Source organism: Berghia stephanieae, chromosome 10, assembly GCF_034508935.2.
Source record: "Berghia stephanieae isolate SIO BIC M18660-M18661 chromosome 10, UCSD_Bste_1.3, whole genome shotgun sequence".
In the NCBI taxonomy this organism is placed as follows: domain Eukaryota; kingdom Metazoa; phylum Mollusca; class Gastropoda; order Nudibranchia; family Aeolidiidae; genus Berghia; species Berghia stephanieae.
In genome coordinates this window covers 25,789,496-25,815,936 of record NC_088369.1, presented here as the reverse complement: position 1 = coordinate 25,815,936, position 26,441 = coordinate 25,789,496, and the positions used below count along the sequence as shown (strand labels likewise).

Genomic DNA, 26,441 nt, shown 5'->3' with positions numbered 1-26,441 from the left:
TGTGCTGGTACTAAACCCGATAATTGAGCAACATTTGGACTAGCCTCTGTCATCTCAAACTTGTTAGTGTTAGTAATAGTAATTAAAAAGGCTGACTTTTATATGTTGCGATTCGATGAAGGGGGGGGGGGGGGGGGGGGGCTTCGGCACACATCGTCCCTCATCCCGGGCCAAATGAGCGTTCCTTATTTTATTTTTGAAAAGTTGGCAGCTATGTAGAACTATCTGAAAGAATCAGATATGGCAGAATAAAAAGTCTTTCTACTAACCCTAACTTAATTGGCCAATGTAGCTTTATGTTCAGCATTTTCTAGATACCTAATGTAAAATTTCACTATTCTTTTTATGATAATTTTAAGAGTTGCAATCTTTAGAGGCGACTGTCAAGAAATGACACCTCTGTGCATTTAATTTCATTCTTTCTTTATCCCCTCATCCTTAATCAGAATAATAATAATTAATAATGAAAAAAAAATGCAGTAACGACAGCTTAGAACGGCATAAAGTGCTTAAGAATTATTTTTTTTTGCATTAAACTTTATTCAAACGATTTTCAACACTTTTGCTTCACAGTTTATGCTTTTTAACAAATGCAATTAAGCAACTTACCAGCAACAACATATTGGTTTGTTATCATTTGAGGGTTTTATCAGTAAAACTGTTTCTATCCTTTTATGTTGCACTGTACACATAGCAAACTTCATGCTTTTATTTGGTGACCAAAGACTTATGTGATACAGTGGATGAATGTTTGTGATGGCTTTTGGAACTGAAATAAACCTGCAATATGATTTGTAGACTTCTATCGTTATGTATCATTTTTCGGTCAAATGTAAATGTAATTTTACACGAGCTTGATGTATCATAAAACCCACAATGAGCTCAACGTGCAGCTGGTAGTACATTTATATGGACACGAACAGAACAACGTTGTTACAATTCAGTAACGTACTCCAATTAACACAAGTGAGACTGTAAATGAGACTTTTACAATGACTCTGCATCGCCACAAATATAGATTCGAACCCTGGCAACTCGGGCGTCAGACGAACTGTCTACCACGAAACCAAAGCAAGCATTGTGCAAGTTAAAGTGAATGAGATGTTGATTGAAGCCGTTCATTGTGTCCATCAGATCTGCTGTCCTATCCATCCAACTCCATTCACTGGGTGGGGTTCCCGACTTCCCATAATGGGCAGGGACGTACTCGTTGCGTCTTCTATCCCCCTATGTCTGTTTTCCAACTTGTTTTCTGTCTTTGTCTCGGGATGGGATTACTTGGTTTTGTCCAGGACCTGGCTGGGAGGGAAACAGTCAAATGTATAGTTCGAGTTTTGGGAGATTATATTTTTCCCTTGTAAATCATCTGTCTGTTATGCTCTTTATTGTTTTGTTTTCATATTATTTATGCTTTGTAAACATTTGAGTGTATCCCTCTTTGTTGGGACCTGTGCTTGTGTCTGAATTAGACGTTTAGGTGATCTCAAACTAAGTACTTTGATAGTGGGCTCTTGGAATCTACTGTTTCCTATTTGAAACAAATCCCCTTTGCCTTACTTTTTCTTGGGTGCTCTAATTGTAGTTCCAGAACTTTTTACTATCCCATTTTCTTCCTTTTTACTGGCGCTGATATGACCTTAATGTGTTGCAAGCGCCGTAAAACCCTTAAAAACAAAACAAAACAAACCAAGTCCATTCAGTGGTATACAACAACAACAAATAAACTCCTCTGCCTGGTCCCTTCTATCTCTGATCTTAACCTGGGTCGTCAGGTTTCTAAAGGGGTCGGGGACTGCAAAAACAATGGCGCACGGAGCAACTGGGAATATTTTTTGCCGTGTTTGAGTCCCAGGTTATTTCCCTGAGCGCCCCTTCTGAGGGATGGACCTTCCCAGGAGTTAGTAAATGCGTTGCTCGGCCACTTCACTCTACGCACACTGGGACTGGGATAAGCTTCGACACTATGGCCATGAAGCTCTTAATCTTAAGGACTTACTTTATTTTAGACAATTTGGTGGTAGCTCACTTGAAAATGCACTCTTAGGTATACACATATATAAACATATACTGGGCTCCCTAAAAGGGTTTTTTAATGTGGTCTCCCTAAAAACATGTTTTTACCAAATGTCTCCTTAAAGCTACAGAAACACTTAGTAAAACATTAGGGGGACCGAGTAATTTTCTATATACCATTGTGATCATCAAGCATCAGAATTGTGTTCATAAATCATTGTAGGGAATCAAACTATACTCATTTGAACAAAGATTGAACAGTTTAATCAATTTGAACAAGACATATGCTTGGTCCTCCAATTGGTGCATTTCACAGTGGTCACCTTAATAGTGGATTGATACTTATATATATATATATATATATATAGAATCGTGTTTGATACAAATATGGTACGAAAAGTGCTCGACATGTAGTAATGGAGCGAATTATTATTTAAAATATTTACCACAATGTTTGGGGCAGTCTACATCAATGTTTCAGGCTTAATTTGCCATCTTCAGGACTGAGTTGTTTTGTTGACTGTTGTTGTTTCTTGAAGTGGTTCCGGTTTGAAGTTAATTAAGAGGAATTTGCGCCGATGGGGACACTTTCCGTAGATCTCACTTTTCATGTTGAGTGTGGCTTCATGAGGTTGCAAGAAAAATATGTAGGACTAACAGAAAATAATTTCAAAACAAGATACCACTTCCACACCTCAACATTTAGAAACACTAACAAAAAAACATCCACAAAACTCAGCGAACATATTTGGAAATTAAAAGACAACAAAATAGACCACAACATTTCATGGAAAATTTTATCTAAAGCAACAGGATACACACCAACATCAAAACAATGTAGCTTATGCCTGGAAGAAAAATATACTATAATCAAACAACCTCATGAAGCCACACTCAACATGAAAAGTGAGATCTACGGAAAGTGTCCCCATCGGCGCAAATTCCTCTTAATTAACTTCAAACCGGAACCACTTCAAGAAACAACAACAGTCAACAAAACAACTCAGTCCTGAAGATGGCAAATTAAGCCTGAAACATTGATGTAGACTGCCCCAAACATTGTGGTAAATATTTTAAATAATATATATATATATATATATGTTTTGTAAAAATGTGAGTGTGTATATATATATATATATGTGAAACAAATGCAGTGCATAACAGACAGACACCAAAAAATGTCATCTCACAAAACTCTAACTATACATTTGACTGTTTCCCTCCCAGCTAGGGTATATGGCCTGGGCCAGGACAAAACCAAGTAATCTCTAATCAAGACAAAGAGATAGAGCATGTTGGAAAACAGATAGGGAAGTGCCTCTCTGCCCACTATGGGAGGTCGGGAAACCCACCCAGAAATAGGGGGATAAAAGACACAGTAAGTGCCTCCCTGCCCACTATGGGAGGTCAGGAACCCCACCCAGAAATAGGGGGATAGAAGACACAGTAAGTGCCTCCCTGCCCACTATGGGAGGTCAGGAACCCCACCCAGAAATAAGGGGATAGAAGACACAGTAAATGCCTCCCTGCCCACTATGGGAGGTCAGGAACCCCACCCAGAAATAGGGGGATAGACGACACAGTAAGTGCCTCCCTGCCCACTATGGGAGGTCAGGAACCCCACCCAGAAATAGGGGTATAAAAGACACAATAAGTGCCTCCCTGCCCACTATGGGAAGTCAGGACCCCCACCCAGAAATAGGGGATAGAAGACACAGTAAGTGCCTCCCTGCCCACTATGGGAGGTCAGGAGCCCCACCCAGAAATAGGGGTATAAAGACACAATAAGTGCCTCCCTGCCCACTATGGGAGGTCAGGAACCCCACCCAGTCATATAACAAGATAAACAACAGTTCCAAATGACTCACATATCTGGACGGTTCCTCTCTATTCAAGTCGTTCATGTGTGATGGGATTAAACGGGTCGGATAGGGGTCAGCTGTATCATAGCGTTTGGGAAGTTGACCTTTAAACTCTGACTGGAGGAAATGCAGATGCCAGCTTTAGGGAGAAAAAAGTTTTTAATAGATTATGTAAAAATCAAATATGATGATGTGAGCAGGAAATTTTATCTGCCGTCTATCTCAATTTTAAGTGATATAAATCATGCTTTTATTCATGTTGTTATTGGCTGAAGAAAAGATTTTGAGTTCTGTGTTTGGTATGTTTAACTCTCTCCTTTATGATCATTTTCAGAATTTTTCCAAAAATTTCACACCCACCCAACACAATTTTTTTTTACTCAAACAGAAAAGCAACAAATACATTCTATGCATAATATTGATCAGAAAAATGTTACTCTACAACACAGTGTCACGTTTTTATAGCTAAAATAAAACATTTTTCTTTAAATTGTGTGATTTACAAAGAAATATGAATGATAAAAGTGTTGGTTGGATAGTAATGAATGTGACGATTTTCCTATGGTTGGTAAGGAGAGGGTTAACTCTTCTCAAGTTCACAAACCTGTTCGATTTTCCATTCATGTGAACTTGAGAGAGATTTAACAATTTTTGTGTCACCCGCCTGGTCAGTATGCACACTCAGCTTTGTTTGACTTTATCCAAAGACGAGATACAGAGTGGTTCGACTGATGACACCGCAACAAATATCATAAAATACTCAAGGCTTGAAAGGGAAGTAAGAAGACAAAGAAATCTAGAAAGAGATGATAATTTTAAAAAAATAATAAAAACAAATAGGAAACACATGAGGTTTTCTTTACCATAATACCGACTGAATGTAATTAAAGTGCTTTAAAAGGGAGCCCAAGCCAAAAGCAACAATTAAAATGAAGGATGAGAAACGATGCCTTATTAAGGAACAAATACATTTTTTTTTTCTCAGAGACAAGACTGCTACTGGCCAGGTACTCATTTCACACCTATTCGGTGAGAGGAAAACTGAGTAAAAAAACATTTCCCTTCGTCAAATAAAATGACTAAATGGATACACTCATATTCTCAACAAAGTAAAAAATAACAAAAAGTAATTACTATAGTAGTACCTACATGATAGGAAGATGATTAGAATGATCTATCATCTCTCAATAAATGGTACTATACATTTGACTGTCTCCCTCCAAGCTGCACTGCCGTCTTAAGAAAAAAGACTGTATGTGGCCTCTTATACCAAGCAAACATATCGTCCTTTACCTTAAGACAGCAGTGCAGATCCCATCCAGAACAATGACAGAGAGCAGCATGGAAAGGAAAAACAGATATGGGGGATAGAAGTTGAAGACACAGAAAGCGACCTGTTTGTCCACCTTAAAAAGACCACTACTTACTTGGGCCCAGGCATGAAAAATGTACTTGTGTAACGATACCACTCCTTTCCCACACATACATTGATGGACTGATCAACAGGCAGGGACTCGAACATTGGATCTTCACGTCCAAGTCGGTGGAGCTCAACATAGATGTCCATTGGGGCATGGTAGCCTAGAAAACATATATTTATGATGAAAATGAGCTTTCGTCTTGCGCAATATCCACTAAATGTCCTTTAAAATCATTGTTGATTAAAAATATTATCTTATTATCATAAGCGACAAATTTCATATAGTATCATAGCAAAAGAGAACCAACATAGATCATGGAAATGAAGGAATTTACATACTGTTGTATGTGCTAAAATCATGATTTATCCCAAAAGCACTAGTTCTTTCTAGCTGTTTTAGAAAATACATAACTTTTTTTTTTATTTAGGAGAATAAATACAATTTCTTAAGGTGACAAAAACTAAAATTTTACATTTCTGGTCATTTTAACTGTAAATTCCTGTTTTGGCACCTGTTACATCCCCACATAACACCGCTCAGAGGCAGGGGGTGACATATATCGTACCTGTATGCAGGGCCATAATCCTGGACATGGACATCAATGCAAACAAGAGACAAAAAATGGCCCCTGGCCAGGAAGGAATTGACACGTTCTTACCCAAGGTTTTCTTCACAAACAGTTGCAGCAAGCGCTGGAAAAAGGAGTAAAAAGAAAGACTGTCAAATCTAGTAGACCCATTAGCATAAGGAATTACGTCTTGCCTATATCAGTGCTGATGGCGACCAAAAAGTGAAAAAGGAGGTAAATTTTGAACAATTACCTATAAGCCCCTTTTTTTTATTACATTAGCTTCCCACTTGTTGAACAATAGAACTGCATTCATCTCCCCCCCCCCCCCCCACCCCCAACACACACACACACACACACACACACACACACACACACACACAAGTATCTATAGACCAATTGAGGTGAAAATTATCCTTGATACTCTGGCTAACCTCTGAAGATTAAGAAACTGCACCTGTTTGTGCTACCACACCTTCAACTCTTTCACTGCCAATGCATTGATTGTAGAGGAGGAGATAATCGTTTTTTACAAAGGAGGAAATTCCTCCTCAGAATCAATAAATAACAATGTGAAATTGAATGTAAGCTTCAAATGCCAATACCACATTATCTCATTCGTCTGTAGTGTTTCATTCATCCTGTTTTGTGGATAAAGGGGAAACCCAAAATGTACATTTTATCTGTTTCCGTATATTAAATTGAAGCTTACATTCAATTTCACATTGTTAATTATTTCTTCGAGCTTCGAGCAGCAACATTTACACTCCTCAGACTCCAAAATTGTGGATTTCCGCAGATCAAAGGAAATCCATTAGCACCGCTATAACAAAGTAACAAATAAAGGAACAGCATACCTGCCTGCGTGAAAATTTCAAAATCAGTAACCCAAACAAAATTCATCAGTGTAATAAATGGTAAAATTTCAGTAATACTATACTAAACCAAATAAAAAATTTGCTACGTACAACCTTGTATCAGTATTGATGGTGACAAAAACGGAAAAAGGAGAAAAAGTTTTCATGATTGCCTTTCCTTTAAGCTCTATTATTTACTGCACACAAACCCCCACTTTTAGAGCAATTGAGATGATAAACTATCATTGATACTCTAGCTAACTCCTGGAGAGTGGGAAACTGCACCTACTTATTCCTCCACAAATCAAGTCTCTTACTGCCAGTACATATGATTGAGGGAAATATAACTTTTTCAATTTTAAATTAAACAGATTTCCGTGTAAACTTTCAGAGATTTTTTTTATTTCTCCTTAAAACTGCGGTAACTTAAGAAAAAAAAAAATTCTTTAACACTGCGACCACATTGGATATGTTACAAACAACATTTTTCTTGTTCAGAGTAGTTTCATAATTCACAAAATTTGATGAAAAATCTTGAATTTACAAGAACTTAAATCATGCTGTTTTTTAAAGCTTGCTTTGCTCAACAAAATTATGTATAGACGTCTAGTGTACATATGTGACCCTCCGTGTCAAAGCGGTATTATGTCGGGATGCACTCGGTTAGGGAAATTGAATTCATAGCCACAAATATCAAAGTTGGGTTTAATTTCTCTACGTTATGCTGGAGTATAAATACTATTTTTTGCTTTGCAAAAACTTCTAAGGTCCAATTTCTTATCATTCTATCTCTAAATTCACTTTCTGGGGTCTCATTCATTCCGACATAATACCGTTTTGAGACGGAGGGTCACATATGGCTTTTAAATTTGAGTTTAAAAATTAATTTAATGAGTTGTATCAGTATGACATTTCAGTAAAAATCTTGAAAATGATCAGTAAAAAATAGAACAAAACAAAAAGCTATTGCTTTTATATAGCACTAAACATGCTCAGAGCACTTTACAAAGGGTTCCTGACCAACAGCAACAGGCAACGTGTAGAACGAGATATGCCGCCTGTTAGGCAATATTTTTCAGACAGAGACAAAGCTGTCAATGGCCAGGTGCTCATTTTACACCTGAGTACAGTGAGAGAATGTGAGAAAAGAGCCTTTTCCAAGGACTCAACTATGCGCTGAGTGAGGCTCAAACCCAGGATCTTCCGATCCGAAAGCGAGTGTCATACCACAAGGCCACATAGTACGGGAAGAGTTCAAATTTTTTCCTACCTGACCATGGTCCAATACCAGAGAGGCTGCCATCAGAAACAGTGGATAGATAGGAAACAGAAAACGTTCCTCCTGAAAAAAATCATTTTAAAATCAACATAAAATTGCCCTTATTGTTCTAATTCATAGTTCTTCTTGCTTCATTATTTTCATTAATGTTATTGTCATCAACATCATCATTATTGTCATTATTATTATTATTATTATTATTATTATTATTATTATTATTATTATTATTATTATTATCATTATTATCATTATTAATATCACCATCATTATCATACAAACCACACGTGGAAAAATCAAATTGTTGATAAATTAAACGTTATTACAGAACTTTTATTTTTCAGTACAGATAAGGACAATATTTGAAACCGAACAACCCCCCCCCCCCCCCCTACCCCCACCCTAGCCAAAAAAAAAATAAAAATAAAAATAATAATTTTAAAATAAAAACAAATAAACAAGAAATGCCAAGTAAAGTGTCCATAAGATAATATTAATTGTCCTGGTATATTTCCTACCTTGTGTGGCCTTGAGAAAAAGACGAGAATCCAGATATACATAGGGGTCAGAGTCAAAACGGTCAGGATAACTGGCAAAAAGGGAAAGAAAGATATTGGTATTGTTAAACAGTCGGGTCAGAGGTTACAATTGAAACATTGACTGTTTATTCTCTCGTTTTCATCTGGCACGTCTCCATGCCCGATATTTCTCATCATTATTGTGCGGCTATGTGGTCAAGTGGTATGACACTCGCTTTCGGATCTGAAGGTCCTGGGTTCGAGCCTCGCGCTCGGTGCATAGTTGAGTCCTTGGAAAAGGCTCTTTACTCACATTCTCTCACCGTACTCAGGTGTAAAATGAGTACCTAGCCGTTAACAGCGTTGTCTCTATCCGAAAAATAGTAATATCGCCTTATAGGCGTCATGTCCTGTCCTACATGTTAAATGTTGCTGTTGACCAGGGACACCCTGTAAAGCGCTTTGAGCACATTTAGTGGATATTGCGCTATATAAAGCTCAATATATTGATGCACGAGCCCGCTCCATACTTTTTCTGAATTGAAACAAATAAAAATAAAATAAAACTGCCTTTATTCATCCCATAGGGGAAATTTGTCTCTAGGGTCTATTCCAATGGGAAGACTGGAATAACCCCTGACGTCAGCCGGATTGCAGTGCCGCAAATTGAGATGAAGGTGAGGTGACCTGCTCAAGGCCACACAGCACAGTGTTGGGTGATCGAACTGTACCGCTGAGCCACGCTTCCCCCATTCTTGGTCATCCAACCCTGACAAAAAGACAATTTGGGATACTTTTGATGAAAATCTGAAAAGGTGCGCATGAAACAGTGTCAGACAAAGCAAAACGAAAAATACAAGAAAAAAAAACAAAAAAAAAAACATCCCAAAAAAAGCGGCTAGTCTCACCACAGAGGCAGTCGTGACTTTTTTATAAATATAATTTGAGCTTTAGCTCAAAGCGCTAGGGGCAAAATGCAACACTTAACACGTAGGACGAGACATGAAGCCCGTTAGGAAATATTACAATTTTTTTTTCGGACAGAGACAACACTACTGTTAATGGCCAGTTACTCACTTTACATCTGAGTATAGTGAGAGAATGAGAGTAAAGAGCCTTTTCCAAGGACTCCACTATGCACCACTTGTGACTCAAACCAAGGACCTTCCAATCCAAAGGCAAGTGTCATACTTCTAGACCACATAACCGAATGATATGGTTTTATCCTATCTGTTTCTTGTTTTTTGTGTTTTTTTTTGTTTTTTTTTTTTGGGGGGGGGGGGGGGGGGGGGGGGAGGTTCCTGCTCTGTCAGGCACCGTTTCATAGACACCTTTTCAAATTTTTATCTGACACCAGTGCCTGCTCCCTAATTTCCTAATTTGTCACTTTAACATTGATCTTTTTTTTTTTCCCTAAGTTTGATTATCCTTTGTCTTTATCCCCCAAGACTTTTAAAGTGGCTCACCTTTTCCCATCTTGTGGCCCAGAATGTAAGAGGAGAGGAGCTGGAAAAAAAACCAAGACATCCATCCATCAATGATTAAGCACAGAATGGTGGCCAACAATACAAATTTTTTTGGTATTCTATACATTACAATCAGCATATTCTTTTTCTTTTTATTTTTTGTGGGGTTTTTTTTGGTTTTTTTCTTCATTCATCAAAATATTTGAAGGCAAGCATTTTTAAAAAATCTTCTCTGAACAAAATAAAATATTGATCAGCTTTAATAATTAATCTATTTTCATTGTTATTGTTAATATTTACAACTGATTTAGGTTGTTTGAGCATCCACGAAAAAGGAAAATCCTTTCGTTGAGATTTTGCTTTAAAGCATTTCTGAAGCACTTGGTAAAAATAGTCGACATCAATACGATGGTGAAAAAGTGAAATCCATCCCTCTTTGTGTTTGTGAGGCTTACAAATTTTAAAATCTAATTTTAAGCATTATTGGATTTTTTTATTTAAAAAAAATTTAAATGCAAGGAAATATGGTACCAAACAAACCACTAATGATACATAACAATTGTTGAAGTACACAGGGGGAAATTTGTGTAGAATGTAGAAAAATAAACTCGATTTATCAACTCATACTTACCAAGAATGGTAAAGAGAAGAGAGCTAGGAGGAAAGCCACGTTGAGGTTCAAGAATCCGTTGATGAAGTAGAAGGAAATGGGCTCCACACCTACATATGAAAAGTTTACAATAATATCAATGAGGAAAGCCATCAGTACTGCGCTTCATTTATATCTCCAGCAGGCTGTATGAAACATGCTTACAATGAAAATTATTCAAGTCACCGGTTCAGTAACTTTCTAAATGTACTTAATAACCACCATTTACAATGGGCCCTGAACCAACATAAAAAAAAGCAAAAAAAACACATTCCCATTTTAAGAAACATGATGATGGACAAATTACCGACTAAAATAAGCCATTTCATACTGGTTGTCAAGCCAGCTTCAGGTCCACATCTGACATAGTACTCAGACCTGCCAACCCTTCACATTCCAAAAGTGGAATCAGAACGCCTGAAAATAGGAATTTGAGACAAAAAATAGGAATTTCACCTCTTCCAACCCCCACCCCTCTTTGCTCTTTTTATTCTTACCATTATCATCGTTTTTGTAAATCGGAATTTTAGAGACAATGGCAGAATAGTACAAAAAAGAAGAGTGAAAATAGGAATGATTCCACCAAAAGTGGAAGGGTTAGCAGGTATGTAATACTAGACTTGCCAGTTTTCAGATGAAATTCATGAAAATGTTTGGAAACCCTTATAGTAGTGGTGGTGGTGGTGGTTGTGGTGATGGTGATGATAAGTGGCAGTGGTGGAGATAGTATCGGTGGTGGCGATAGTAGTGATGATGATGATGATGATGATGATGATGATGATGATGATGATGATGATGGTTGTTTTGGTGGTGGTGGTGTCGGCAGGAGCAGTGTTGTGGTGATGACATTGATGGTGGTGGTAGTAGTGGTGGTGGTTATGACAATGATGCTGATGAGATTTCTGGAATAATAAAATACAATCAAAATTTGGAAGAAAAACAGCTGGTAATCAGAGAAAAGGGGGAATGAGAACAAATATTGTTAGTGAAGCTTTGTAGTCTTGTGGTATGACACTCGCTTTCGGATCGGAAGGACCTTGGTTCGAGCCTTGATCAGCGCATAGTTGAGTCCTTGGAAAAGACTCTTTACTCACATTCTCTCACTGTACTCAGGTGTAAAATGAGTACCTGGCCATCAACAGCGTTGACTCTGTCAGAAAAATTGTAATATCGCCTAACAGGTGTCATGTCTCATTCTACATGTTACGTGTTGCTGTTGGTCAGGGACCCTTTGTAAAGTGCTTTGAGCACATTAAGTGGATATTGGGCTATATAAAAGCTCAAGTTTGCTTTTTTTAATATTGGAAATTTTAAGTAAAAATTGGAATAGTTGGCAGGTCTGTAAACACCAGATTGGTGACAAATTAGAGATGAAACGTTTGTCAACCTACCGTACAGCTCTGGGCCATGACCACTGAAGATGTTGTATAGGACAATGTTGAGAGGGGCGATGACAAACTTGCCATAGTAGAAATCATCTACAACAATTAAGGGAATCTGCAGATATGGAACACATTTTTTTTACGGCGCTTGCAACACGTAAAGGTCGTATCAGCTCCAGTAAAAAGGAAGAAAATGGGATAGTAATAAGTTCTAGAATTACAATTAAAGCACTCATGAAAAGGTAAGACAAAGATGAATTGGTTCAAATAGGAAACAGACACAAGCACAGGTCCCAACTAAGAGGAATAAACTCAAATGTTTACGAATCATAAATAATATGTAAACAAAACATAAAACAGTACAAAACAGAGAGATGATTTACAAGGGAAAAAAATATCATTTCCCAAAACTAACTATATATTTGACTGTTTCTCTCTCAGCCAGGGTATCTGGCCAGGAGGGTCAGGACAAAACCAAGTAATCTCATTCCAAGACAAAGACAGAAAACAAGTTGGAAAACAAATATAGGGGGATAGAAGACACAGTAAGTGACCTCCCTGCCCACTATGGGAGGTCAGGAATGCCACCCAGTGGAACAAAAGAATAAACGTGGAATTTGGTGAATAAGACCAGTTGGGAGGTGACCAAGACCAGCCCCATAGATGTGCCCCTCAGGTTGAAAATCATTAAATTAACCCTAGAACTGTGTGGGGGGGGGGGGGGGGGGGGGGGGGGGGGGCAATTTTAAGTCAACTCAACATATAACTGATGCAAGGATATGGCTGTTACTTCTATCGCTTACCAGCAAGAGACAAGTATCTGACAAGCAACTCAAGCTTCTAGAGAAATGTGGCTATGTGGTCTAGTGGTATGACACTCGCTTTCGGATCGGAAGGTCCTGGGTTCGAGCCTCGTGCTCGGCGCATAGTTGAGTCCTTGGAAAAGGCTCTTTATTCACATTCTCTCACTGTAATCAGGTGTATAATGAGTACTTGGCCGTTAACAGCTTTGTTTTTGTCCAAAAAATTGTAATATCGCCTAACAGGCGTCATGTCCCGTCCTTCATGTTAAATGTTGCTGTTGGCCAGAGACCCCTTGTAAAGTGCTTTGAGCACATTTTGTGGATATTGCGCTATATAAAGCTCAATATTAATTTTTTAATTTTAATTTTTAAGCTTGAGTCCTATCACAGTTACTTATCAATTGCAGACAGCGATGGAAACGACAGCCATATCCTGCCAAAAGTTGAGATTTTTGGTTGGAGTGAAATAGGCCCTGACAGTCCGAGTTCTAGGGTTTTAATAATAATATGGTAAAATGGACATCATTTGAAAAATTAACCCTTCCCCACACTTTAGAATAAGACCATCGGACAGGTTATTTCAATGTCAAGATATCATACAAAGATGTCTTAGAATACTTTTTAACGTATTTATATGATATATATTGACACTAAAATAACCTGTCCAGTGTTATTATTCTATAGTGTTGTAAATGTTGCTGCTTAAAGCTCGAAGAAAGAAAATAACAATGTGAAATTGAATGCAGGATTCAATTTAATATACGAAAATGGACATTTCGGGTTTCCCCTTTATCAACAAAACAGGATGAATGAAACACTACAGATGAAGGAGATAATGTGGTAGTGGCGTTGTTAAGATGAATAAACAAAAACATACAAATAATAGATGAAACAGTTTCTAAAGAAACTAAATATGTAACGAAGAACATTCCAATCTCAAATCAGTCTTCAGTCTAACAAGCAGTTTAAGAAGGGTGTCAAGGGGTATTACATCAATTGCCAATGTTTTAGGTCAATTCAGAGCCAGGCAAGAAAATAGGATAGTAAAAAAATTATAGATTTACAATTAAAAGCGCCCAAGAAAAAACATAAGATGAAGGGAACTGGTTGAGAAACAGAACAGGCGTTGATTCCAAAGCAAAAATTATCAGTGTATTCAGTTTGAGACCACCTAAACGCCTCATAGGATCCCACTTGATATTATATTCGAAATAAAACAAAAAGATTTATAAGGAAAAGATATCATGCTTCCCCCCCCCCCCCCCCCCCCCCCCCCCCCCCCCCCCCCCCCCCAAAAAAAAGGCCTAAAACGTCCTATCCAAAAGATAGCAAGCAATTGCAATTGTCCATTTCATGCTACAGAAATTGGGATAAACTCCTGCTCCATGACTCTAATGGCTCTGCGGACCATGGAGGTATCACACGTCCTGGTTGTCTTGACCTAGACTTTGTTACTTCCTTTAAAAGTTTTTAGGTTTACATTTAAATAGCCAGGAACTCACCAGAAAGATGGCGAGTGCGATGAGGCTCCACTGCAAGAAGTAGAAGAGTCTACGCTGCACAACAATGGCATCAATGGCAATGCCCAGACTGGAATGTAAGAAATAGAATACAATGATGATGATGATGATAATGATGATGATGATGATAATAACAATAATAATAATAATAATAATAATAATAATAATAATAATAATAATAATAATAATAATAATAATAATAATAATAATAATAATAATAATAATAATAATCAATAATAATAATAATAATAATAATAATAATATAATAATAATAATAATAATAATAATAATAATAATAATAATAATAATAATAATAATATAATAATAATAATAATAATAATAATAATAATAATAATAATAATATAATAATAATAATGTCAATAATAATAATAATGTCAATAATAGTAATATAAAAATAATAATAATAATGTTCTTTCTCCATCCATCTCAACACTCATCTTTCAAACAGCCAGTGCCGGTGTAATCCACTTCAAAACAAAACAAACAAAAAATAAATAATAGATAAATAAATAAATAAATAAATAAATAAATAAATAAATAAATAAATAAATAAATAAATAAATAAATAAATAAATAAATAAATAAAGCATTAAAAGAGGGTTAAAAATCTTCATGACCACGACAACATGGTAAACTCACCCCAGCACACCAGCGAATGGCCATCCAACAATGGCACTGGCAGCAATGGATAAAATGGCCATCTGAGATTGGAACAAAAACAAAACAAAAAAGTGATATTGTGCAATTAGATCATGCTAGTAATATCATAATCATTATTTCAATTAATGAATAAAACTTACTCTTTACAACAAACTATATAAATAGTATCGTATCGACTTCCAGAATCTAGGGGGTCACAATATTTCAGTTGGTAGAACACTTGCTTCGACACACAGAGGGATCCAATCACGGTTACAGTCAAGATTTTTCTGAATCCGCCCTTTCCACCCAGCAGTGATCGGGTAGCTGGATTTGTTAGATCAGGTAGAAAGTACTTTGTGATAGACTAGCATCCTATCCAAAGGGTAGCAAGCAATTGCTATTGTCCATTTCATGCTATAGAAACCGGGATAAACTCCAGCTTCATGGGCCTAATGGAGGCTCTGAAGGAATCTTTCTTTTCTTTCTTTCCAGAATCTATGAACAGATATGATATGACCCAGCCAGATAATATATTGAACTCCATATATGAACTTCTGGGTCAAAAAACAGATTAAAGTGTTAAAGTACACAAAAAGAGTGTATAAATGTTAAAGATGCTTAAATAATAGAAATTAAAATATGCTTACTATCCTCAGAAAAATGCCCCACAACGAACGAAAATGTGTAAGAATAGATATTTGTTACGTTATAGTGGCACCTCAGCAGATGTCCTAGAAATTCTAGTAGAATGCAAGTTTTACAGTATATTTCAAAAACTTACATGTAAATGTCCCATGAGCCAAGCACCCATAGCAGTCATGGTGAGATACATGGAAAAGCTACTGGGAATAAAGGCTGTTGATGATATGAACATTGCAGACGAAAAAATAAGCATGACCAACATCAAACGACCTGCAGATGGACCAAGGGCCACACATACACCCCTGTGAAAAAAAAAAAAAGGTGAAACACTGCAGTAGGACAGAAAAGTCATGACATCATTACAGGAAATAATATAATATGGAGTATGATGAAGATGGTGATGGTGTTATAGGGAAATGGTGAATGTGAAGGATTGTAACGAAAATATTAGGAAGGTTGTTGTGATGATGATGATGATGATGATGATGATGATGATATGATGATGATGATGATGATGATGATGATGATGATGATGATGATGATGATGATGATGATGATGATGATGATGATGATTTTGTTGTTGTTGATGCAGTTTTTTCGATGACTACAATGTTACTAGTGTGCATCTGTGTGGGTGTGTCTATGTCAATATTGTATTGTTATAAATGTGTAACCAAATGACGAATTGCCACTTTTTTGAGGACAATAAAGATTTATTATTATTATTATTATCAAACCCTCTACTCTTTTGGTTCCTAAATTCTTGAAAGTGTGTGTATGGAATCAGTCCTTCGGAGTATTAATAATGAATAGATTACGTAAAGGTGGCATTACTACTTCAAAAACAGGATGAATAGGCAGATTCTTAGGATTACGGGGCGAAAACCAAAAAAGCAATGATGGATGATCTTTATTGACAACCAGCATATGACTAGAAAACTAGATATCATCACCCGAAGATCATTTACTCAAGGTATGTATCCAGTCCTCCGGAAGTGTGGTTTTACACTTCCAATGAAGATCATTTACTCAAGGTATGTATCCAGTCCTCCGGAAGAGTGGTTTTACACTTCCAATGAAGATCATTTACTCAAGGTATGTATCCAGTCCTCCGGTAGTGTGATTTTACACTTCCAATGAAGATCATTTACTCAAGGTATGTATCCAGTCCTCCGGAAGAGTGGTTTTACACTTCCAATGAAGATCATTTACTCAAGGTATGTATCCAGTCCTCTGGAAGAGTGGTTTTACACTTCCAATGAAGATCATTTACTCAAGGTATGTATCCAGTCCTCTGGAAGAGTGGTTTTACACTTCCAATGAAGATCATTTACTCAAGGTATGTATCCAGTCCTCTGGAAGAGTGGTTTTACACTTCCAATGAAGATCATTTACTCAAGGTATGTATCCAGTCCTCTGGAAGAGTGGTTTTACACTTCCAATGAAGATCATTTACTCAAGGTATGTATCCAGTCCTCCGGTAGAGTGGTTTTACACTTCCAATGAAGTGGAAAAAGGAAACAGTTATTTGCCATCACACTTTTCTTCCCTATTTTTGTAATCTATCAATGTAAAAATAAATGAAATGATATAATAAAATTTTGACGTTCAGTCCTTGGCACATATCCTCTTTCTTTATAACTTTTCAAATAAAAATTTATGAGAAAATCCAAAAATCCCAGAATTCCGTGGATCTGCAGAAGATTATCTTCACTGGCTGATAACAGGTACTTATTTTATACCTGAGTAAGGTGAGAGAATGTGGGTAATGATCCTTTTCCAAGGACTCAACTATGCACTGCTCAGAGCGGGTCTCGAAACCAGGACCTTCCATCATACCACTAGACCACATAGCCTGCTTGTACAAAGCTTTTGTGAAATATTGAGATCTTTAAAGATGTATTATAGAGTATGAGAGTAGTACCATGATTTTGTATAATCCTTAGGATATGAACGTCAACATCAGTACTAAGTCTGACAGAGGTGTTCGATTTATGTGAAGAAGAGGAATTATAGCCCTAACCTGTAGAACACCATCTCACTGAGAGAACAGATCAAGCCAAGAAGACATCGCAGCATGAAGAACATCAATATCTGGGAGGGGAAAAAAAGCACTTGAGCAAAATGACTATTTCAGATCAAATGACCAATTCCATTTATCATTTATAATGCAGAAAAGATCTCTTTGTGTCCAAATAAAAAACTCCTTGGAGTTCTCTTACAAAGTGAAAACGTTTATTTTCTATTAAGCCAATGGAAATTGAGTTCAAATTGTATTCAACGTTATATATATAGATACAGGCATTGCTGTCTATTCAAAGAACAGTGCCTGTTCAATGAATGTGATAAGTCTATCGAATCAAAATATATTATAATTCAAGTGTTGAATAATATTTGAACTCAATTTCCATTGGCTTAATAGAAATAAACGTTTTCACTTTGTAAGAGAACTCCAAGGAGCTTTTTATTTGGACACAAAGAGATCTTTTCTGCATTTAATTTCGTACATATTTCGTTCATAAATCACAAAATTCTTCCATGTTAAAAACTTAAAATGGTTCATCTAAATTTTAAGAAATTGACTGCATTCAAAATAAAGAGAGGAACCACAAACGGGTATCAATTCTAAGCAAGTACTCCCACATCATTCTTATAATCGCTAACCAAAAGGTTGACACAAAACCCATGTTCTAAAGTAATGGCATCTGTTTTTAATGGGATCTGACGAAACAAATTTGATTTTTTTTGATAAAATCATCACAATGTCTCATCAAACTCATAATATATGACCAACATTGCCAAAATAAGGGCTAAAAATAAAAATGATAATATTAATAATAATAATAATAATAATAATAATAATAATAATAATAATAATATAATAATAATAATAATAATAATAATAATAATAATAATAATAATAATAATAATAATAATAATAATAATACTGACAACAAGGCAAAACTAAGGTCTCTTGGGTAGAAGTGAAATGTCTTATCTTCTCATCCATCTCACCCCCCAATTCATTCTGTATCTTACCGTGTTATCTGAGATGAACAAGCCTAGAAGTTTGATAGGAAAGACGTGCAGGAGGATGTATGCATATGATCTAATGGCATAGACTGGGGAATATTCCCAGGTCTGGAAACCCCTCCCCTTGTACAGGAAGTGAGCCTGTTTAGAAGAAAATTAAGAACGTTGGTGTTGACAGCAGCTTCAATAATTGAGAATTTAATAACCAGCAAAATAGTAAGATATATAAAAAAAAAACAAAAAAGCATGACACCAGCAAAACATTGAGACATAATATAAAAAAACAAAAAAACCCAGAATTTTCAATGAGAAAGAAGTTTGTATTTTTGTTTTTGTCAAATCCAAGGGTAAAAGTTAAAGTTGGCAGCTCTTAAATTAACATTATTACATTAACGTCAGATTGCAAAGTATTGTAACGATGTCAAGCAATACTGAATATGACCCGTCATCAGATGGGTGAAAATGACTGCAAAACTCTGGTCCTTGCATTATGGTTTATGCCTAAATTGATTAGTCTGAGTGAGTATGCAATGAAAAAAAGAAATAGCCATACGGACATCTTATGAAATGTAAATTCGGTTGCTTGTGCTCTTCTGGAGTTATAAATGAAGTATTCTAAAGTGCGGTAGGTGTGATGAACTAATGATCATAATAATAATAAAAGCAGCAGTATATTTCTATAGGGCCTAAACTCCACTTAAAAATGGTCTGCAGCATGTTACAATTAACTAGTAACCACGCACAGACACACAAAAAACAGGCCCATGTGTATAAACATTTGAAAATAAAACAAAAAAACATTTATTTGAGATATGGCACTCTGGTTAACCCCCTCCATAGGAAAATCGTCACATTCATTATGATGCAGCCAACATTTTTCTCATTCTGATTTCTTTTGTACATCATAATATTTGAACAAAAATGTTTGCTATAGTTAAATTATATTAACTCTGTGTTGAAGAGCTCGTTTAGCAGAAAGAAATATGTATAGCAAGAACGAACAGCGTTTGTGTTTGAGTGAAAATCTATTTTTGTATAGGTTGGATGTGAAGTTGTGGGGACAATCCGGAAAATGGTCATTAGGAGAGAGTTAAACCATGAGTTGATTTTCTGGGTTATATTATTATGCACAATCCACCCGAAAGGTACCAAGTTCGAATACCCGCTGCACATTGTGGTCTTGAGCAAGTCATTTCCCCCGAGCTCAGTTTGCAGTGCTGCAATGCGACTGATGCCAGGGTGTTTCCAGTTTTCCCTTGGAATAGACTTTAAAGACAAATATCCCCTATGGGATGAATAAAAGGGAATTTCATTATTATTCATTTATTACTATTACTCGCTAGAATTTTCTTACAGGTTCCCAATAGTTGAAAGTCTCATCGCAGTCTGAAATGCCACTCCACAGTGCTGCACAAAGCCGGGCTGACATGAGAAGTTTGAGGGCAGTGCCAGGAGTTGGAGTCCACGCATCACCATTCCAAAACTCCCAACCATCCCTGGCAGCCCTTCCTTGTCTGGGGGGTGCCTTTGGGGTGTCATCTAGTCTGAAAAAGATGATGATGATGATGATGTTGATGATAATAATAATAATAATAATAATAATAATAATAATAATAATAATAATAATAATAATAATAATAATAATAATAATAATAATAATAATAATAATAATAATAATAATAATAATAATAATAATAATAATAAATTACATTTTTATAGCGCCTTACCCCAATTCCAACAGGCTCTAGGTACTTTATATTGTTAAAATAAATAAATACAGAAATACAATGAAAAATAGAAACATAACTATTTCAATGGTTTACATAGCAATAGACATTACACACATGATGATAGGTAAAACTTCATTTACCAAATCGAAAAGAAGAGACAAAACAGCGAGTTTTAATTTAGATCATTTGAAAGCTGATAATGAATTAGCACACTTAAAATATTTGGGGGAAGAGCGTTCCAAACATGGGGTGCTGAAAATTCGAGCGATTATTCACCAATTTTGTGGTATGTTTTCGGTTTGGATAATATTGTTCTACTACTACTACTACTACTATTAGACCTTAGATTTCTACTCTGGAAATTAGGGGTGTAGAAGGTCTTATAAATATCCAATGACTATTTTGTGTTTTATAGACAATGGAATAAAGTATTCAACAATGAACCAGAGCAACTCTCTTAAGAGATCAGAAGCAGGTGATATTTTTGTCTTTCTTCAAAACTAGTCTAGCAGCGTTGTATTGGAAGGTTTTTAATTTATTCTACGGAGATGTTAATTGTTGAAGATCATTGACATTAAGATGATTCAGTAACTGATGAAGGACAACCTTTTCAAGCAATTTAGAGAGAAAGGGCAGGTTAGAAATGGGTTGATACTTCTTTAATTTATCCTGGTCTTAAGACAGCTTTTTAAGCAAAGGTTGCACTTAGACATTTTAAAACAAAACAGAACTGCTGTGATTATCCCCAGACACCTGTCTGGGGATAATGAAAATTCGTTATCCCCAGACATATATTTGAAACTCCGCTCCTTTAAACAATTATCCACATTCCAGAATATGGAATGTTTCCAAATGCACATAGAAATAAGGAAAGTTAATAAAATATCTATAAAAACATAAAATTAACCGACATTAAATCTGTTGTTACTACATATACACAATATGTGTCGACTTCGAAGTGGCTGTCATGGTCGAATGGTTTAGTTGTCTGCCCTGGAACTTTTACCAGAATCGATGTTGTGGGTTCGAATCCTGGTTCCGCCACTTTAAAAAAAAAAAATTTTTTGTGCAAGTCTATTCTTTTCCCCTTTTTGTTTGGCCTTTTGTTCCGTTTCTGAAAATGAATTTCTAAAAATTGTTTTTATTTTTAAAAAATTATTGTTTTTTTTTCTACTCTATCTGACCTCTCTGAAGATTTCTGTTTGTTTGCTTTTTAATTATTTATTCTTTTTAGACACTTTTTGAGATCGGAGTGGGGACGAATATGACAATTTGCTAGAAACTAGACAGGAACCAAGAGAGAGATGGAGAGAGAGAGAGAGAGAGAGAGAGAGAGAGAGAAGAGAGAGAGAGAGAGAGAGAAGAGAGAGAGAGAGGAGAGAGAAGAGAAGAGAGAGAGAGAGAGAGAGAGAGAGTTAAAAAAAGAGATTAAGGAAAGTTAATAAAATATCTATAAAAACATAAAATCAACCAACATTAAATCAGTTGCTGCTACATATACACAATATGCGTCAACTTCGAAGTGGGTGTCATGGCCGAATGGTTTAGTCGTCTGAGGGCAGTGCCAGAATCGACGTTGCGGGTTCAAATCCTGGTTCCGCCACTATTTTTATATTGTTTTTTTTTTTTTTTAATTCTGTCTTCTTTTTACAGAACGTTGCAAGGGATAAATGTCCCATCCATCCTCCCCTCCCCCCCCCCCCAACCTCTTTTTTTAAAAACTCTCTCTCTCTCTCTCTCTCTTAGTTCCTTTCTAGTTTCTAGCAAATTGTCATATTTGTCCCCACTCCGACCTCAAAAAGTGACTAAAAAGGATAAATAATTAAAAAGCAAACGAACAGAAATATTCAGAGAGCGACCAAATGGTCAGATAGAGGAGAAAAAAAACAAACAATATTTTTTTTAACAATAAAAACAATTTTAAGAAATTCATGCTCAGAAACGGAACAAAAGGTCAAACAAAAAGGAGAAAAGAATAGACTCGCACAAAAAAAAAAAAAAAGGTGGGGGGGGGGGGGGGAGGGAGTGGAGGGAATGACTCCCTGAACGTTGGTAGAAATGAGGACATAATCTGAATTAAAAAAAAAGAATTATAAAAAGAATAAAAAGTGGCGGAACCAGGATCCGAACCCACAACGTCGATTCTGGTAAAAGTTCCAGGCCAGACGACTAAACCATTCAGCCATGACACCCACTTCGAAGTCGACGCATATATTGTGTATATGTAGTAGCAACTGATTTAATTTTGGTTAATTTTATGTTTTTATAGATATTTTATTAACTTTCCTTATTTCCATGTGCATTCGGAAACATTCCATATTCTGGAATGTGGATAATTGTTTAAAAGAGCGGAGTTGCAAAAATGTGTCTGGGGATAACGAAATTTGGTTAGGTGTCTGGGGATAAGGTATTTTCATTATCCCCAGACAGGTGTCTGGGGATAACCAATTTTCGTTATCCCCAGACAGGTGTCTGATAATGACAGCCAAACAGAACATTACCACTGGAGATTGAAAGATTACATTAGTTATTGATGGAACAACCGTGTTTACAAATTACACACGCAGATATAAGTATAAGTTTTGCTGGTAATGGGTAAATTTCATAAGATTTCATTGGTGCTTTCACAAGAAGGGGACCCCGAAAGCTCAGTTGGTAGAGCACTCGCTTCACACGTAAGGAGGCCGTGATCGATTCCGGGTGCAGTCGAGACTCGAGACTTTTTTCTGACCTCCTGTCAACCCAGCAGTGATTGGGTTTGGGTAGTTGGGTCTGTTACTGATACTGTTAGTTAGAATTAGATTGGATGGAAAGTGCTTTGCGACGACAGACTAGCTAGCACCCTATCCAAAGGGTAGCAATTGCTATTGTCAGTTTCACGCTATAGTATAGAAACCAGGATAAACTCCAGCTCCTTGGGTTAAAATTATTTGGGTCCCCGAGTTTGCGGTAGTACCTTTTTGGTATTCGTTTGTTTTTACTTAATATTGGAGAGACGAAACGCATCTCTACTTTCACTTTCGTTTTCATGTTGATGTGTCGCCGGGAAGGGCGAGCTAACTTGGGTTGATATCTATTATCACTTAACGCTCTCTTTGTTCTTCACATTCTTACCGTGGGTTTTTATCGTCTTTTCTTGCTTCTGGTCGAATCTGTTTGTCAAGCTGAGGCTTATTACGTTTGCCGGTCATTTTGGTAATTTCGGCAAGTCTACACTACCATCAGGAAGAAAAGCAGGGTTGCCAGAAATAAATAAAGGTAGGAAGCCAAATGGAGACCAACCGATTCGAATCCGGAGACCAAATGAAATATGGGTATATGAGTAACATTTCTGAATACATGTGTATAATTTTGATGCTACGGGTTTATCTTTTTTTTAAAAAAAAAAACAACTCATTACATCCGCCAGGCGAATATGACGCAACAAGCGTCTTTCGCTATGTATCACCAAAATATCACTAATGAGCGACTATTTGGTCTAATGGTATGACACTCGCTTTGGGATCAGAAGGTCCTGTATTCGAGCTCTCTCGGCCGTTAACAGCGTTGTCTCTGTCCGAAAAAAATTGTAACATTGCCTAAAGGCGTCACGTCCCGTTCTAAATGTTAAATGTTGCCATTGGCCAGGAACCCCTTGTAAAGTGCTTTGAGCACATTTAGTGGATATTACTCTATATAAAAGCTAATTATTTTTTTTCGAGGATATAGGTGTGAAAATAAAAATCCAAAAAATAAGAAATGGGTGTGGATGTTGATAAATTGAGCGTTGGAAAAGATCTAGTGTCAGTTATAGATTTGTATCACTTACTGACTTAACAATAGGCCAGTAACAAAAGTACAACAGTTAACATTAGACTTGCCCGGGAAGCGAGTTGTTTTTTTTTTGCACCAGGTTGGGCCATTTTGTGACGTCATCTAAGAATAACCCTCTTCGCCAACCAGCCTGCACTATTTTTAGCATCGCCACAATGGGAAAGCCGTGACAGAGGTCGGACAAGGCCATAGGTCAGCGCGCGGGTTGTTCAAGGTTCAAAGGGGTGTGCAGTTGGCTAGCCTACACTACACACTACACAATGTATGCCTTCCGTATTTTTGATTGTTAAGAAGAAGAAGAATGAGAAGAAGATAACATACTTTTTAAAAATGTTTGATATAATACTGTAGTTGAAGTTTGAAATATATTTTAGCAATAGAAATTAGACCACACTATTGTTGTCTTGAGTTGTGTCTGCAGTGGTAGCTAGTGTGGATAGATGCAGAAAAAGTACGTTACACAAATCAAGTGCATTGTAGGGTCCATCTCTGTAGGTCTATTACTATATTTAGGTGATAAATTATTGCACAACTGTGATTGGTAAATTTATAACTGCTGCAAAAATACAACAACATTTTTTTTTTTAAACGTAGTGTTTTTATGCACCTCCGTTGACGGTATATCTTTTATGCACCTCCGTCACGATGCGCATTCCACCCAATTTCATCAGCGATATTGTGTTTCTGTATTCGGACATGACAAAAGTTATATTGTGACATATGTAGGATGTTTTTGTAAATAAATTTATACAAAAATAACAATAAACTAAAAATCGAAATATAGAACCAGAAAATAGAAGTTGCATTGAAGGTAAAATAATGTCTTAGAAAGACCTTATTAAATGTGATGGACAGTTAGGTCGCTCCGTAGCGCAGTGGACAAGCTGTCAGACTTTTTAACCTTGAAAGTACTGGGTTCGATTCCCATTGTAAACATATATTTTTTTCAAAAGTTTACTTTATTGAGAAAGACATCTTTTTTCATTTTTTTTTCAAAAACTTTTTATCGTGTTTAAAAAAATTATTTTCTAAAATTCTTTATTTATTTAAGATCAGTATTTGTGTGCCATGTCTCTTTTTACCTTTGATTTTTTTAATTATTGTGAATATTCTTTAATTTATTATCATTGTATAAACGTACACTGGTAATCACTAAGCAGCGTGCTAAACTACAATCTAAAATTATTTAAACCTCATGGTCGTATGCAGTAACATTTTATTAATTAACCATCACCGCCAACGGAGGTGCATAAAAACGATGCGTTGTAGTAGTAGTAGTAGTAGTAGTAGTAGTAGTAGTAGTAGTAGTAGTAGTAGTAGTAGTAGTAGTAGTAGTAGCAGTAGCAGTAGCAGTAGCAGCAGCAGCAGCAGTAGTAGTAGTAGTAGTAATAGTAGTAGTAGCAGTATTAGTAGTAGTAGTAGTAGTAGTAGTAGTAGTAGTAGTAGTGGTAGTAGTAGTAGTAGTAGTAGTAGTAGTAGCAGTAGTAGTATTAGTAGTAGTAATGATAGTAGTGATAGTAGTAGTGGTGGTGGTGGTAGTAGTAGTAGTAGTAGTAGTAGTAGTAGTAGTAGTAGTAGTAGTAGTAGTAGTAGTAGTAGTAGTAGTAGTAGTAGTAGCTGTAGTGGCAGTTGTTGCAAGTGGAGGTTAGTGGTGGTCAATCCTAGTGTTGAGTCCGCGTGGAGTCAGCGTTCCCAACAACTTGATCAGGTAAGTTTCCCTACGGTTCATATAAACCGCTTGCGTGTTAAAACGACACGTAAAAATAGTACTGTCACGTGATTAGTTTTCTCCACGAATCAGCGTGAGACGGTAGACATGGAGGAACCTCCCTGACCCATTTTTAAACCTGCCTGTTCCCAACCTGGTGCAAAAAAAAAAACTCGCGCCCGGGAAGACAAGAAGCAAGCAGACCACGTCCTACATTACTGTAATTTGGCTACTATGAGGCCAAAATGGCACTCCTGGATTTTTAATTATTAATTAAGAAGGAAGACAACTGCGTAAATTTTTAAAAAGTGATCTTTTTTCGATTTAAAAAAAAAAAGAAACAAAAAACATGCCTGTTACTGAAAGCCTACTTAATTGTTGGAACTGTGTTTTCAGTCCACCAGTGGACATTTACAGCGTTCTATTTACTCTCGGAAAGTCTTGATTGAGAGTTGTTCGAAATCAGGCGCCCCTGCCAGATAGCCATTGACCTAGCCAAAATTGGTCACACTGAGAA

General features: G+C 36.5%; 1 protein-coding gene across 3 annotated transcripts in view; it reads right to left on the bottom strand.

The window, feature by feature from the left end:
* The window catches only part of LOC144980880 (alpha-1,2-mannosyltransferase ALG9-like), a 58,342-nt gene extending 34,695 nt beyond the window's left edge, over positions 1 to 23,647 (bottom strand). Inside the window, exons 1-16 of one of the 3 annotated variants that reach the window (XM_078928771.1) lie at positions 23,518 to 23,647; positions 20,028 to 20,217; positions 18,680 to 18,814; positions 17,664 to 17,734; positions 15,780 to 15,942; positions 14,996 to 15,057; positions 14,318 to 14,405; positions 12,022 to 12,127; positions 10,613 to 10,701; positions 9,982 to 10,021; positions 8,516 to 8,586; positions 7,992 to 8,063; positions 5,862 to 5,988; positions 5,303 to 5,456; positions 3,882 to 4,014; positions 1,114 to 1,299 (exon numbers count right to left, since the gene is read on the bottom strand). In XM_078928771.1, coding sequence (XP_078784897.1) covers positions 1,228 to 1,299; positions 3,882 to 4,014; positions 5,303 to 5,456; positions 5,862 to 5,988; positions 7,992 to 8,063; positions 8,516 to 8,586; positions 9,982 to 10,021; positions 10,613 to 10,701; positions 12,022 to 12,127; positions 14,318 to 14,405; positions 14,996 to 15,057; positions 15,780 to 15,942; positions 17,664 to 17,734; positions 18,680 to 18,814; positions 20,028 to 20,217; positions 23,518 to 23,594 — 1,650 coding nt within the window. In that variant the 5' untranslated portion in view covers positions 23,595 to 23,647 and the 3' untranslated portion in view covers positions 1,114 to 1,227. Of the gene's footprint in view, positions 1 to 1,113; positions 1,300 to 3,881; positions 4,015 to 5,302; positions 5,457 to 5,861; positions 5,989 to 7,991; positions 8,064 to 8,515; positions 8,587 to 9,981; positions 10,022 to 10,612; positions 10,702 to 12,021; positions 12,128 to 14,317; positions 14,406 to 14,995; positions 15,058 to 15,779; positions 15,943 to 17,663; positions 17,735 to 18,679; positions 18,815 to 20,027; positions 20,218 to 23,517 lie in introns of those variants that run through there. The other 2 variants (XM_078928772.1, XM_078928770.1) reach the window with 2 other exon arrangements.
* Positions 23,648 to 26,441: the final 2,794 nt, after the last annotated feature.